Here is a 15,144-nt window from a genome sequence, read left to right as displayed (position 1 = left end):
GGCTACCAAGAAGCTCAAGCTTTCTCTGTAATTACGTATCTTACATATAGTTAAGTATATTATCCCTTATTCCTCCCAGATTTATCTTTGCCTCCTTTTCTGGCTTTCATGTCTTCATTGTAAATACTTTTGTGTGTGTGTTTGTGTACATATTACATTAGGCTACAGCACATTTTTTAGAAACAATCATCACAGTATTTGCTTTCATAAGTAATTCATGATCTGTGTGATACTTTTATATATAAACCTTATTTAATCCACATAATAAACCCAGTTTACCAATGAGAAAACTAAAATCAGAAAGAGTAAATAAAAAATTTAGTAAGTGCAGAGCTGGAAATCATATCCATTTACATCTGCCTTCTGAGGGCATAGTAAGATTTTAAACATTTATAGTTATATTAATTTTTATACCATAATTATATTAATTTTCCTAAGCAATAGACTATTTGATTAGTTTCTAAAAAACAGCTGCAATTAGTACTCTCATCATCTGTTTCTTTTATTCTGCCAAGCCCACATATTTAATGTGTACTCTAACTACCCTCAAGCTATGTTCCTTTGTTCACATTATTTTTTCTACCACATTAAAAGCTTTTGTGCATGAACCTTTTAGAGTTTCAGATAGGGTTACAAAACAGTATCTACTTTATATACTTATGGCATCTTTACAATGAAGTATTTTCATGTGATTATAATTACAAATTATAATTTCTCTAAAAATAACAGCACCATATAGTTGTTTATTCTTGAATATATAATGTACTTTGACAACAGACTCAAAAAATAAACTGGTCAAAGTTAAGAATCTGATTTTTGTGTTACTTACTGGTTGACAATTTCTACTTTATTCTAAAACTAAATAATGAAAAAATTGGCAATAGACCTACAAAAACTTTTAATAACATATCAAATAATCTAATGAATATCATTGAAATACATACTTATTTTTAAAAGCCAGTCAAAAATAGTTCCCTGTTAACTACAACAGTTGCAAATATACTTCGATTACATGGGCAATTTCAAAGCATGTCTGTACTATATTAATACATAGTTATCTGACCAACTTATTTTAAAAATAGTGTAGAAACACTATTAATTGTTTTCATCGTTTGCAGTCATAACCATACATTCTCTCTTCTTCCTTTACATAAAAATAGTTTAGCACAGTAAGAATCACTAATATACAAATGGGTACATGCATATATTTGAGCATCATTTTTACTTATACTTGAAGTCAATTAAATAATATTTATTTTATTTAATAAACACTGTTTTGGGCAAGTCTGATTACTAACTCCTTCTGAATATTTACTCTTCAGTAATTAAGAATATAATTTTATCTTTTCTACCATGTGAAACAGCCTACCATATAACCTTTCTTCCTTAAGTGTACATATGTTTCCAATATGGAGCTAATTATATAATATTAATTTTATTTCTGTAAAGAAGAATATTTAATTTTAAAATGTTCATGTGATTTTTCCTTTTGAATAAAAAAGACAAATATTTAATTTTATGTAAGCATTTTTTCCTGCCTCTACTTATTTTTTTTAACTAATGTATCAAACACTCAGTTATTTCCTGACCTCAGGCAAAAATATTCACAAACATGGAAAACTCAATCTCCAGACACCAAATTATTCCCTGAAATTATAAATACAGGATGAGAACTTGAGGCTTTTCAAAATTACAAGACCATTTAACTATATCAATTTAAAATGTGCACAGGTGTATAAAATAAATCAATGAAAGAATTGAATGCCACAAAGATGGCCATATAGGAAGAAAGCAACACTCATTTTTTTTATATCACCTTTGAGAAGAATGTGTGATTAATAGGCCAAACAATGTATTTCTGAAATATGATACTGTTTCTCTTTATTTAAAACCACATTCCTGAGCATTTCCTTCTAAATTGAAATATAACTTTTTTCTCTTCTTTCATCTGAAAGACGTCAAACCTCTCATAAAAAGAGTTATTTTGACAAAGTTAAAGAGCAAAAGTTTTAAAATGTTGTTTATATCAAAGTCTATTTGGATACTTCAAAAGAGAAACTCATAAATGAAGGTTCTTAGAAGCTATTTGGGAGAAAAAAAAAATTGAGCAGGCATTTTAAATGAAAAATGTTCCCAATCACTGATTCTTTCATCTCCATATGTAAGAGGGGGATTGGGATTCAAAAAGTTCATCAGCAACAAAGCCTTACTCTGTCCCATTTAGTAGTTATGTCAGCCTGTTACTTGCTGTTAAGATTATATAAGACCGTTTTCTTCCATTAGGAAGAGTTCCTAAAATGGGAGCTGTCAAAGCTGTTAAAACTGAAATCTGACCTACTTCTTTTCTAAAGATTTCCATGAATTTTATGATATTTCTTTCTACAGAGGGAGCTTTTCCTCCTTTCAGATAAACTATATTAACTGTAATACGTCAGCATATGCTTTATTTTGTAGGTGTCAAAATAAAAACCTATAACACACACGCAAATTTCTTGATTTTTTTTCCTCCAATAGTGAATTGCTTACAGTACTTTCTGTATACATCAGATCTAGTATCTTCTGCAACCTACTATCATTCTGAATAAAATCACACTAAAAAGTTGTTCATTTGGAGTAAATAAGTAAAATGTTAAGTCAACCACTTAACTTGACAAGTAAGTTTGATGAAATGTAAATGTGAATTTTAAAACATACTATATTTGGAAGAAAAAACTTCCATGTATTTACGAGGCTCTCACATATAGTGTTCTATTTTTCTTCAAAAACGAAGCATTACCTTTTTGAGAGGGAAGAAGGTTGATGAATTAATTAGAATGAAAGCCATTAAAAACTTAAAAAAGAGAGACTTATCTTTCAGGTTTCTTAAAAGAAAATAAATAAGAAACACATTTCAGGTAAATTCATAAGTAACCATACAAGCATCACATTTACAGACTTTTATATCATTCTTGAAATTTGAATATAGACTCTTATGTTACTATAATAATTCTGAAGAAATCATTAAGTCCACAAAAACTTAATTTAAAAGTAAAAGGTAATAAGAAAGCATGCAGTCTTATAGAAATTATATGCATAAGACAGCACAGCATGATGAACACATTCTCATCATATGACTTACAGCAATAAATCAGTTCTTATATATACTCATTTTTAAGAAAGCCAACTTCATTTTCCTTAACCAAGGCCTAAAAGCATAAAACTATGGCTTGTATTCACTATTCTTAATTACTCATTTAAGCAGAATTTCCATTGAACTAAATGAGGATGAAGTAGTTATAAATAAGTGAAACAAAAAAATTAACTTCATAACTTAAAGAATATCCACAAAACTTTATACTGTGTTTCTCATAAGATATAAAAAATGGATTTGGTAATAAGCACGATAATAATAAGACTTCAGCTTCACCAAAATGATAGTCTTATTAACTGGAAACTTATTACTCTAACTTCAAGGATTCTTAGAGTACACAGGAAATAAATTACTCTGTGTCCACAAAATATACTGCAGTATTAGATGAAAGATCACTCACTGGTTTTCTATTTTGCCGATACTAAGTAAAATTCCAGGACAAATGTCCTCAAAACAGATAATACTCCCTATGTTTAAACAATGTACAATTCAAGAATAACTATGCTGAACAAGGCTTAAAGAATTCTTCGGGTAGCCTTAACTTCTAGGAAAAAATAGGATAAGAATAAAAACAGTAATAGTCAATACTCTCCAACTACATATCATTAATCCTTGCTTATTACGGTGTAGAGGTCTTTTTAACATTATATTGCTAAAAATAAATCATAAAATGTATAATGGTTCATTCTTGAAAGTTGTGATTATAAGGTAGAATGTTTAATAAAAATCACACACATGAAAATACAAAATTATAAACATAAAGCACTAGCATTTTGTGAATAAAGCTAATGCTCTAAGATAAAACAAACAGGAGCAAAGCAGCAGATAGGTAAATTTATAGGCAGCACTGGAGACTAGAAACTGTAAGTTAAAATTGATGTAAAGACCCTCACATCCTTAGACATGTTACTGATACTTCAAACTTAAGGCTCATAACACATTACAGAAAACAGAAGGAGAGGAGAACAAATGAGGCTAGCTTTACCAGTCTATTATAATAACTAGAGTTTCATTTTTTCTTCTCTTTCTTTTATCATAAATTAATGTTCATACTCTTACTTTCCACCTGGCTCTTAAGCATGAATCACTTTTTTAAGCACTGATAAAAGGGTCACACATTTTGTGTTTGTAATAAAAACTCACTTGAGATATTAACTCAACAAGGAATTTAAGCATTAAAAGTTATACTAGTTACATAAATAAGACTATATTTTCCAGGAGGCTTTAAAAGTGAATGATAAATATGTGGTTTGGGCTTAGAAAAGTCTAAGGAAAATCAGGTTAAGCCTAATTAAATTGGTTACAACTGAGGATTTTCTGTACTTTGTTTATATATAGGAAGGAACAATAGAAATCATAACACTTTTGCAATACACATATACCCAAATTCTTGTTTCTCTTTGTCCAGAACAATGCGTTATAGAAGGTGTTGAAGATGACAATGGCACAACGACAAGTAGCAATGGAGTCAATGTGAATGCCAATCTAGCTTTTGAGAAGATAATGGGTTTTCTGAATATTTTCAGGGTTTTCTGAATATTTTCACTGAATACAAAGCAATTAAAATTTTATTTGGACGGACTCAGAAACTTTAAAAACTGTCCATAAGCATTCTCATTTGACACACATCTTCAATAAACCGTAAGGTTAACGCATGTATTCTTGCTTAATTTAAAAGCCCTAATTTTAGAAACATGCTTATTTTTGTCAGAAAATATCTCTTGTGGTAACAGAGGAAGATAATTAATTTCCTGTCACTTCTTAGTTATGAGCATGATGGCTTGCAGGCCACAGTTGTTCTGCTACATGAGCAGAGATAAATCATGCTAGCCCATGTTAATGTATTGGTCAGCCCAGAAAAGCCAGTCCTAACACGAAAATGCAATTAATCCGAAAATCACAATTCTTAAACATTTACAAATGCATTACTGACAACTCAACACTTACGGCTATCGTAACATATGTTTCCTAGAGCCCTGCCAGTTTGCAGCAGCACTTCCTGGTCTTTGCTATTTAGCAGCTGTACCAGTGGTGAAATCAATCCAGCATCTACACATGGAATTCGCATGAATTCTGAAAATAAAAGGCATACTTAATTAAAATTCTACAATTTACATAAATAATTCCCATAGTAAAATAAGCATCTACTATTAATTTTTTTAAGGGGACTTACTATTTGAAAAGTACATTTCTGTTCAAAAATGCTCTGTTATGACCCTACTAAACAGTTCATGAAATAAGTACACAAAAATGAGAGGGTCATAGTTTTCTTTGTTGATAATTTCTGCCATAAACCAAAAGGATTTTTAATTAACTTCCATTACAACTAATTTATCACTATCTTCTTAGAATAGCTGGATGTGCTTTGGAAGCAGCATGTAATGATGGCAATGTTCTTTCTATGAGCCTGGTAATTAAAGTACCACAGTTATAAACTAATCCATCACATGGCCTAATTCTTCATTATATGATCTCTAACCAGCCAAAATAACAAATTTATTTAAAAAGCACTCCAGTGAATCATTATAAATAATAGTCCTTTTCAATTGGTAAGTCCTAGTGAAATCATGTACTCCATTTCTGCATTCCTATTCTTTATTAAAAATCCATTTTTATGGATCCCTTATAACTGCTGCTGTACCCAAGCACTTATAGGTCTAAAGCACCAAATATTAAGTTTTCTTATACTGCAACCTCATTTTCCCCTTATCTTTATAGTATATCATTTTCTACTAATTGGCTCCCAATCGTACCACCACGGTCATGATTGGAAATAACTATTTTATACTGCTTCATGATGGGCCACAACAAAATTTAAGGATAATGAAGATATGCAATTGAAAAAAGTTCTCCAATAACCATATCAGAATAGTCATTTTGGACATCAAAACTTACCAACAGGATGTTCTTGTCAATAAAGTTCATCAACACAGAGCTAATTTCGTAACCTATAATTTTTACTACTAAAAAAACAACTATCTTCTCACTCTCACTTTCAAGGAGATCCACTCCTTTGTTTTTGTTTCACCTGTATTCTTCTAAGCAATAATCCCCCTCTTCCTTCATTTTCAAATTAGAGCATAACAACAGTATTTGTGCCCATTTTTAAGAAAGAGTGTTTTAACATGAAAATTGTACCTCTACCTCAATTTCTGGAAATCTACAGTATGATTCTAATAAGGCTAAAATTTAACTACCTATCTTAACAAACAAGATGCTTTGTATCTAAGAAGATTTTGATAGGGTTGGTCTAGGTTATAAACAATGCCTAGAGAGGTTCCATCTAGGCAAATCACATCTAGATTTGACTCTTAGATGTGACATTCAAGTAACAACAACAAAATATACAGTGTAACTGAAGCCTAAAGGCATGGTGATAATCTTTAAATTAAAAAAATATGTGGCTATTTTCTTTCCAAGAACACACATAAGAACATGTTTTTACAGTCACAAGCAATACATAGTAGTACTTTACCAAGCCACCTGGCATAATGATTAAACAAACGAATCCAGCATTTAAAATTTTTTTCTTTAAAGCATAAAATGCAACATAATAAAGTGTGTAACAAACTAAAATAAAGGCCTAAAAATAATATCAAACTTTGACAAATTGAGGCACACTAAAGTATTATTACATTTACTATGGCTTTCCCTCATGCTTAAAAAAGTACTTTAAGAATTCAGTGTTTTCTGGGGCTAAGGCTGGGGTTGTGGCTCAGTGGTAGAGCACTTGCCTTGCAGATGTGAGGCACTGATTTCAATTCTCAGCACAACATAAAAATAAATAAAGGTATTGTGCCCATCTACAACTAAAAAAATATTTAAAAAAAATTCAGTTTTCTCAAACTGACTGAATTAAAATCATGTGCAAACATTTCTGCTGTAATTCTTCTAAAAATCTCTCACTGGAGGTTCCATAAACAATCAATTAAGTATTATATAATCTAACTTTGCTGTTGTTGCTTTTCCAGGGTATTCTTACAGGAATTTTTTTTTAAAAAGCAGATGTTTTCCAGGAAGTCAAGTGCAGGAAACAGAACATACATTCCAACTGCATTATTGATGTCAAATGCCAATGTCAGAAGGATAGGCAAGACTGGGGAACAAAAAAAAAAGCAAGCCAATCTGGCTACAACACAAATCAACAGAAAAGGTAACCTCTCCTATGACAATGAAGATGAATGACTTACTGACAAGCTCAAGAATCATATATGCAAAGTAATAAATGATGCAAATATAGGTAAGACTAGCAGTTCTTTCCCTTAGTTCTTCTCTGAAGGAATGAAACAGCAAATGAGAAATGTATGAATTAAATGACTAGAACCGTAGTCATTTCAAACAATTACATGAAAAAATGTCAAAGAAAGGAGAATAGAAAAAAATCTAATCTATAAAATTAAAACATATAAACATACTGACAAGTAAGGTGTAAAACTGAAGATGTTCCCAGCAGAAAAGTTCTTGAGGAAAACCTCACCATTTTTGGCTACTTCTGCTATGATGTTAGCTACTTTGGCTGTGCAAGAAGACTGTGGAGTCAAAAGACTTGCAAACACTTGAAGTATTCCACTTCCTTGCATTTTTTCACTTGTTTCCATATCTGAAAGAAATAATACAAAGAAAATCGTTAATACAAACACTGACAACTTAATCTATAATAAATTCTTCAAGAATCTTCCTATTCATCATATAGTTTCAACATATATTCAAATGTTTATTTATATAAATTATCTTCTATGCCATGAACTGCTTTGATCTTAAGTTTTAATCACACAAAACACTTTACAATATTTTGTCTATCTACAATCAGACTATTAAAAGAATTCTTTCTGAAAATATCATGTGCATAGAAAACTTACTTTTAATGTTGGTTTCAAGCCTGTCTATTTAGAACAGGAATGCTTTCTCTGTGTCTCTTTTGGATTTTTACAGCTATAACAGGATATTATTTTATATAAACTCTATGGTTCCTTATAATGATATTGCAACTTAAAAAATTGCAATTACAGGACTGGAGATGTAACTCAGTGAGAGAGCAATTGCTTAGCATGTGCAAGGCCCTAGGTTTAATCTTCAGCACTGTAATAAATTTTAAAAAGTTGGAAATAATAATGAACAAACTCCCTACTTCATATCATTTTATATAGAATGAATGAGTGATAGTGGACATAGTTCCATATGACTACTATGTTTTTTCATATAATTCATTCTAACCACCACTAATAAAGAAAGGAAATAGTAAACAGTAAAATCCATAACATTCAGAATTCTATTTGGTGATACAGAAAGTCAGGAGGTTTCCAACTTCTTTCCTTAAAGAGCCTATGAAACCAAGCTATTTCATGTATCTGTCTTTGAAAAAAGGGTCTATTAAAATAAAAGATAACAGGAATGATGATGGAAATAAAAGTTCAAGGAAATAAATTTACTCTTTATAAACAATAAAGAGAAATGGTATGTGTTTAAAGATAATATTCATTAGAGCATTCAATTTAAATTTGTTTCATTAAAATAACTGTCTTCAGTTAAATACCAACAGGAAGTGTAGCTTTAGATCTTTGGATATACATACAAATAATGGAAAACACTACAAAATTCTTGTTAAGTAAATGGAGGCTAATATGATTCAAAAGAGCAGGAAAGCCATTTTTAATAGGATAATTTGAGAAAGCCCATAAAAATATATTTTTATAGTAAGTGCCAACTTTTAGTACAGCGTTTTTCAAACTGTGGATCCCGATTCATTAGTGAGCTCTGAAATTTTATTTGGTGAATGATTACCAGCAATTTCTTAAAAAGAGAGAATTAATAACAAAAAAGTAGAAAAATAACTGCATACTGTAAGTTAAAACAATGAAATTTTGGGTTGTTATGTATACACACATGCATAGTATGTATGTGTGTGTATAAATATATATACACACACATATATATTTATATATATATAATATAAAATGTATTTCTAATTATGAGTTCTGATAAAAAATTAAAAGCTGCTATCTCATGCACCTCTCTAGTGCCCGAGATCTGTGTGAAAATAACATATCACTACCAGTATATGCTTTTATATCTTAGACTAATAAGTTTTTAAGTTATCACTTGAAAAATCTAACACCTAACATTCATTAATTAATTTTTTAAAACAAGAAGTCAAAAATAACTGAACTCAACTTGCCATGTTTAAAAAATCCTTCCTTTTCTGACCACTACTACCAGAGAATGTATCACCTGCAACACTGGGTCAAGCTGCCCCAGGGGTCTAGCCCCACCATCTGCTGATGTTGGGATGGCTGCAAGAGTCTGGCATAAGGCATGAATCATGATTAGATGTGGAGCTGAGGCATTTGTGCGTGTGAAGGCAAGCTAATTGCACCCATGCATTCCTCATTTTAACTGAAAGAATGGCTGAATATCAGAGCTGAATGTCAGGGGCAAGAGGAAAATAATGCAGACACTTGCCCTCTGGTAAGACTTTCCACAAATTACAATCAAAGCAATTGGGAGAACAGCAATGCTAAAATAGAAATCAAAAATTTGAAAATAGTATTTCCTGCCAGCATATGAATTTCTGTAAAGGTTTACAATCTAAGCATCAGGAATTACCCTTTTCTCTTTGTTGTAAAAACATAAAAAGCAAAATACTACTCTATCACTAAAACATCACTGTTCAATAAATAACTAAAAAGTTTTAACCTTATTTTAGAATACTTTCTGCACTGACATTCTACTGTATCTCAAACTGTATATTTATATTCAAACTCATAGATGTTCTCAGATATTTGTGAGCACCCTTGAAATGATTATAAAAGGCACTGAGGTTGATATTTGCAGGTCCCAATGAATAGCTACCTGTTAAAACAAAATAAAAATTTTAACAAGGCACTGTGATCAAGTGTTCTTTTAAAGAAAGGCAGATTTTTCAATATCTTTAGCCAGATTACTATTGGCATTTTTAACTACACTCCTTTGGCATGTTTCTAAGAATCAATTCAATATCTTTCTCCTCCTTCATACTTAGGTGCAGTCATAAAAAATGTCTGAGTATGTCTACAAATTACAAGCACCTAGGAGCACCCTTTGAATTATGCAGGACCCATATATGAAGGGCAATTACTATTCTAATAGAAGATATGTAGAAGCTAATGTAGGAGTCATGCCCAGTAGCCCTTGCAGTCCTCGCAAGCTTTACCTCCACACCCCACCTGGCCTCCTGAAGACAAGAGGCAGCCCAGTTATGACACTTAAAACTGGATGTTTAAGCCAGAAAAACTGAAGAAGCCAGGTTACACTGCTGTATGGACAAAAGTTAAAGCACAATGCTTACAACTCCTCAAGGACAATAACCGGGCAGGACAAAGGATAGAGAAGGTGGAATAGGCAGGAACTATGTAATTTAAGATTATGGTTTGAGAAAAGGTAAAGTTCCTAATAGTGCTAACCAAGTAAATACATTAAACTAATTATCTTCAGTTAAATACCAACAGGAAGTTTTCAAGTACGCTACCACAATAAGCTGAAATTATTACATTATCATATAGTCTTCATGAACACAAACTAATAAATAGCATTTGATAACTAAATAACAACTCCATGTTAGAATAACAAAAATATTGACTGCTACTACTATGACTCTATTTGGTTAAAAATGTATTTGAATTAGGTTGGTAATATAGCTTTAACATAATAAAAGATATTTTAAGTTTTGCTTAGTTTTGAGAATATTATTTTGATATTACATGTCCTATGGATCTTAAAGGCAGACTTTGGGGAGAAGACATATTTTCAGTGAGGATTCAGGTTTGGAATTGACTAAAAGGACCAGTAATATGACTCAAAGGACCATGGATATCCTGGTTTCTGAGGAAATGTACATTCCGCAAGGGGGAGATTTTAAAAATAGGGGTAACAAAGAAATCTGGCTCTATGCCTGGGCATTCTGATTCAAATCCAAGACTTCATTTACTACCAAGTCCCAAATCCTCTCTTATCAAATAGAAAACAAAATATTTGCACTGGGAGATATTATAAATATCTCACATTTAACATCCCAAATCCAATTTACTTTTTGCTTTAAATTCATTCTGATTTTCATCTCAGTAAATAGTAGGGAATCTAAGCCAGAAACCTTAGATCAATTATAAATTTCTCTTTTAGTAAATGGCTTCCTACCACCCACATTTAATAAGAACATAGGTTCCAAAGATTTCCATCTCACTACTATCTTTTGTACCTATTGTTTCCTTTCTACATTCCTGCCATTTCAAGTTCTCAGTTCTGACCTCATTCAATCCAACAGCTTTAAAAGTCTCCCTAACTCCATTTTGGCTTCTTCCACCCAATCTGTCATCTATGATAATACAGAATAAACTTCTGGAAATGCAAATTTTGCCACTTCCCTAAATCTTAACGATCCTCCACAACTTTTAGATAAACATTCAAAGGCATTCATATTTTCCGATTGTATCTCCTATCTCCAACCACACTAAATGACTGAAGAGTAACCCAAACCAATCCTTCTATTTCATAACTCCTTTCAGCAAGTGATGTTCCCTCTCTAAAATGCTATTCCCGTGCCAGGAATGGCGGTGCCTTGCTACAATCCTTGGGAGGTTGAGACAGGAGGATCACAGGTTTGAAACCAGCCTTAGCCACTTGGTGAGGCCTTATGCAACTTAATGAGATCCTGTCTCAAAATAAGTACATGAGTAAGTAAAAATAAATAAATACACTAGGGATGTGGCTCAGTGGTTAAGTACCCTTGGGCTCAATTCTTGGTATCAAAAATAATACTAGTAATACATACAATAAAATGCCAGCCCCACTCACCCTACCATTTTAGATAATTCTTACTCAGACTTACATTGTCCTCATTCAAAGTTACCTATCAAAAGCCATTCATTCTTATGGTCCCAGCTTTATCTCTTTGTTTTTAAAAACAGTCATGTGAGATAGGCATGAATTGTCGTGTTTTTTTTTTTTTAATATTAAATAAGTAAGACCATATGGTACAATTATATTGGAAAAAACAAGAAACCAGTATTTCTGATTCCTAGCTGGTACTCTGTCCACCCCAACTGTCATCTGGAATATACATATTGTTGACAATACCTTGACTAGACTTGCCAAATTATGAAAAATATTTCTTTCTTAACATATTTTATAGGAATAGGAACTAAAGTAAGATAACTGAATAAGAAAAGAATGTATAGTATTTTGGAATAGCTAAACTGAGGCTGTGATAAGAAAAGAAAGGTAACTAGTCTATAAAGAATAAAGTGGGTTTAAAACACATAAGAGGAATATGCTGACTATAAGTAAACTCATGGACCAACAAATGAGAAATTAAAGTTTTCAAAAGAAAATGGAAGTACATGAAGTGTGTGGGGGTGTATGTGTGAATAAAATGACATTTCTCTCATGATGAAAACCTTTTTTTCCCCCAGAGAGATCTTAACCACACAAAAGGAACAGAGATGCAAGAAAGAAAAGAATGTATGCAGTCGTGAAAAGAAGGAACGGAACAAACCCCATTTATACAATGACTCATCATCAGAAATAGGTCTTACTAAAAGATTAAGTTGTGAGACTCATTTTGTAAAATTACAATAAATGATTTTGATAGTCTTACAGTCATTTAAATTCCAGGGATAATGTAAGTTGTGGGAGTAGAAGTTGTGTTTAGAAATCATCAACAGAACAAGCAGGAAGACATGCTAGTTTGACTTTTTCTTTAAAATTACCACTAACTAGGTCATAAAGCAGTTGCTAAAAAACTAAAAATTGTACTATTAAAAAATAAAAGAGATTTACTGAGAAAGTAAACACCAAAAGGACTGTGTTAATGACTAAGGTAGAAGCAGAGAATGCAACTAGAATTATTCACCTGGAAGATGAAAATCATTACTGAAGATTCATTTCCTGTGGAAGTGTGGACTTTCACTTTTCAGACCAAGAGAATGGGTGTGTAACAAAACACAGTGAACAAATATTTTCAATTAAGGATCCATTTCCATTCTATTGTCAAATACCCTAGAGGAATATATCAAGTAAATAAAGCTGAACAGATCTGGCATCTGCAGAATTTTATGAAGTCCTTAATTTCCTCATGTTTACTGTGAGCCTACGGGATTATATACCGCTTTTCAAATAAATCATTTCTTAATGAGACATCTAAAAGAATGAGTGATTTGATGGATTCCTTTAATGCTAACTATAAATTATACTAACTACAAGTCAATGTGAAATAAAATTTACTCTACTTTCCCAAGAAAACAAAACAAACAAGAAGGGACACAGAAAAGTAAAAAAAAAAGTTAAGAAGTCACTTTAAATTGACATTATAGTAACCTCAGTGTAAGGAAAAAACACCTGAATGGATCATTATGTCATCTCAAAATGTACCTGAGAGATGTTCACTGTTGTCTAGCCATCTAAAAAGCACATTATATAATCATTTTCAACATTTGAAAAGAATATTTAATATCATAACTGATCAAAAATATGCTGTTTTTAAAAAAGAAAGTTATTTTCAAATTTTGAAAAAATAAAAAAAATTATTTTTCTATATTTCCTAAATTCTATATAATATAGCCATCCACATATTTTATAAACAAAAAATATTTTAAACTTTGTGTATTAAGACATACTGCAAGTAACAAAGTACTGTATAATACATCAATGAGGAATTTACTAGCTCATAGATCACACAGTCTAGAAGATTCTGGAGGTGAAAGTCATCTCACTCAAATCCCATGAGCCTCACCAAAGGAGGAGAGCTGTGAAATAGAAAAGGGGAGAAGAGGGTTGGGATAGGGAGAGGGAAAGAATCTCAAGTGACAGTAAAGAAAAAGAGAAATGTAGAACTATAGGACATAAAAGAGGCAAAGAAGAGATATAGTGATTTATTTTTACTTTATTAAAAAAACTCAATAAAAGGGAAAAGAAACCCAAATCGAATCCTGTTGGCTTAAGTAGAACTGAAATGTTTTTAAAGCTTTATGGAAATAAATTATAATTTCAACTAAAATTGTAGAGAGAATAAAAATTCAGTTAGCAAAATGAAGCTCAAGGAAAGGGCTAAGAATAAAAGGAAAAAAGAAAGAAAAGAAAGCAAAAATGAAGGTATCGTTGGCCAAGCATGAATTTGATGTTAATTTCCAAAGGTTAAATAAATTTTCAGAACAGATGACCCAATGCTGACATAATAAACAATCAATAATTTTATGTAACCTTTTGGTAGAGGATTTTAAGTTTTTAGGGAGAATGGCTAAGATATAGGCTGTGACAGCAGAGTCTTTTGACTATAGGATATTTTGAATAAATTTAGTATTTTTAAAAGTGCATGTTTGAAAGAAGGAAGAAGAATGAAGTCTTATTCTGAGAAGTAAATGGAAGGAATATCAAATCTCAAGAAAATTAACATATAAGATTATCAGATGAAATTGTGACAGTCGCTGATAAGTCAATGTGAGACCTTAACAGAGGATAATCGAATATTAAAAGAATATTGCTGATAAATATTGAATAATAAAATATTTGTCACAGAAAAAGACATGAAGAATATGGCTAAGGAGAGCTGGGGTTGTGACTCAGTGGTGGAGCACTTGCCTCACATGTATGAGGCACTGGGTTCAATCCTCAACACCACATAAAAACAAATAAAGGTACTGTGTCCATCTACAACTAAAAATACTTTAAAAATAACACTATGGCTAAAGAACCAGTTGGGAAAATGCCAACAAGTCTATGTAAAATATATTAGCACTACAACTGCACTGAGTCATTCTGAAAAGAGAATGAAATTAAGTAAATTTTTCTTTTTCAGTGCTGGGAATTGAATGCAGGGCCTTGAGGATGGTAGGTAAGAACCCTACCACTGAGATGCAGCCCCAGTACGTAAGATGCTTTTTTCAAGTATCTCTTCTCAATATAGTTTGGCTACAACAACAAAATCCATCAATGCTAAACTGAAAACAAAAACATACTTTAGGTCACCATATCTACCAAGGAAAGAG

The 15,144-nt window shown here is 31.6% G+C and overlaps 1 protein-coding gene across 1 annotated transcript in view; it reads right to left on the bottom strand.

The window, feature by feature from the left end:
* The window catches only part of Rap1gds1 (Rap1 GTPase-GDP dissociation stimulator 1), a 112,530-nt gene that overhangs the window by 81,732 nt on the left and 15,654 nt on the right, over window positions 1-15,144 (bottom strand). Inside the window, exons 2-3 of the mRNA XM_015484576.2 lie at window positions 7,608-7,730; window positions 5,078-5,203 (exon numbers count right to left, since the gene is read on the bottom strand). Of these exons, the coding sequence (XP_015340062.1) occupies window positions 5,078-5,203; window positions 7,608-7,728 (247 nt within the window). The 5' untranslated portion in view covers window positions 7,729-7,730. The remainder of the gene's footprint in view (window positions 1-5,077; window positions 5,204-7,607; window positions 7,731-15,144) is intronic.

The sequence above is a fragment of the Marmota marmota genome, unplaced genomic scaffold (genome assembly GCF_001458135.2).
Source record: "Marmota marmota marmota unplaced genomic scaffold, marMar, whole genome shotgun sequence".
NCBI classification, from domain to species: Eukaryota; Metazoa; Chordata; class Mammalia; order Rodentia; family Sciuridae; genus Marmota; species Marmota marmota.
Note: the sequence above shows the minus strand (reverse complement) of the source record. Positions and strands in the feature narration are given on the sequence as shown.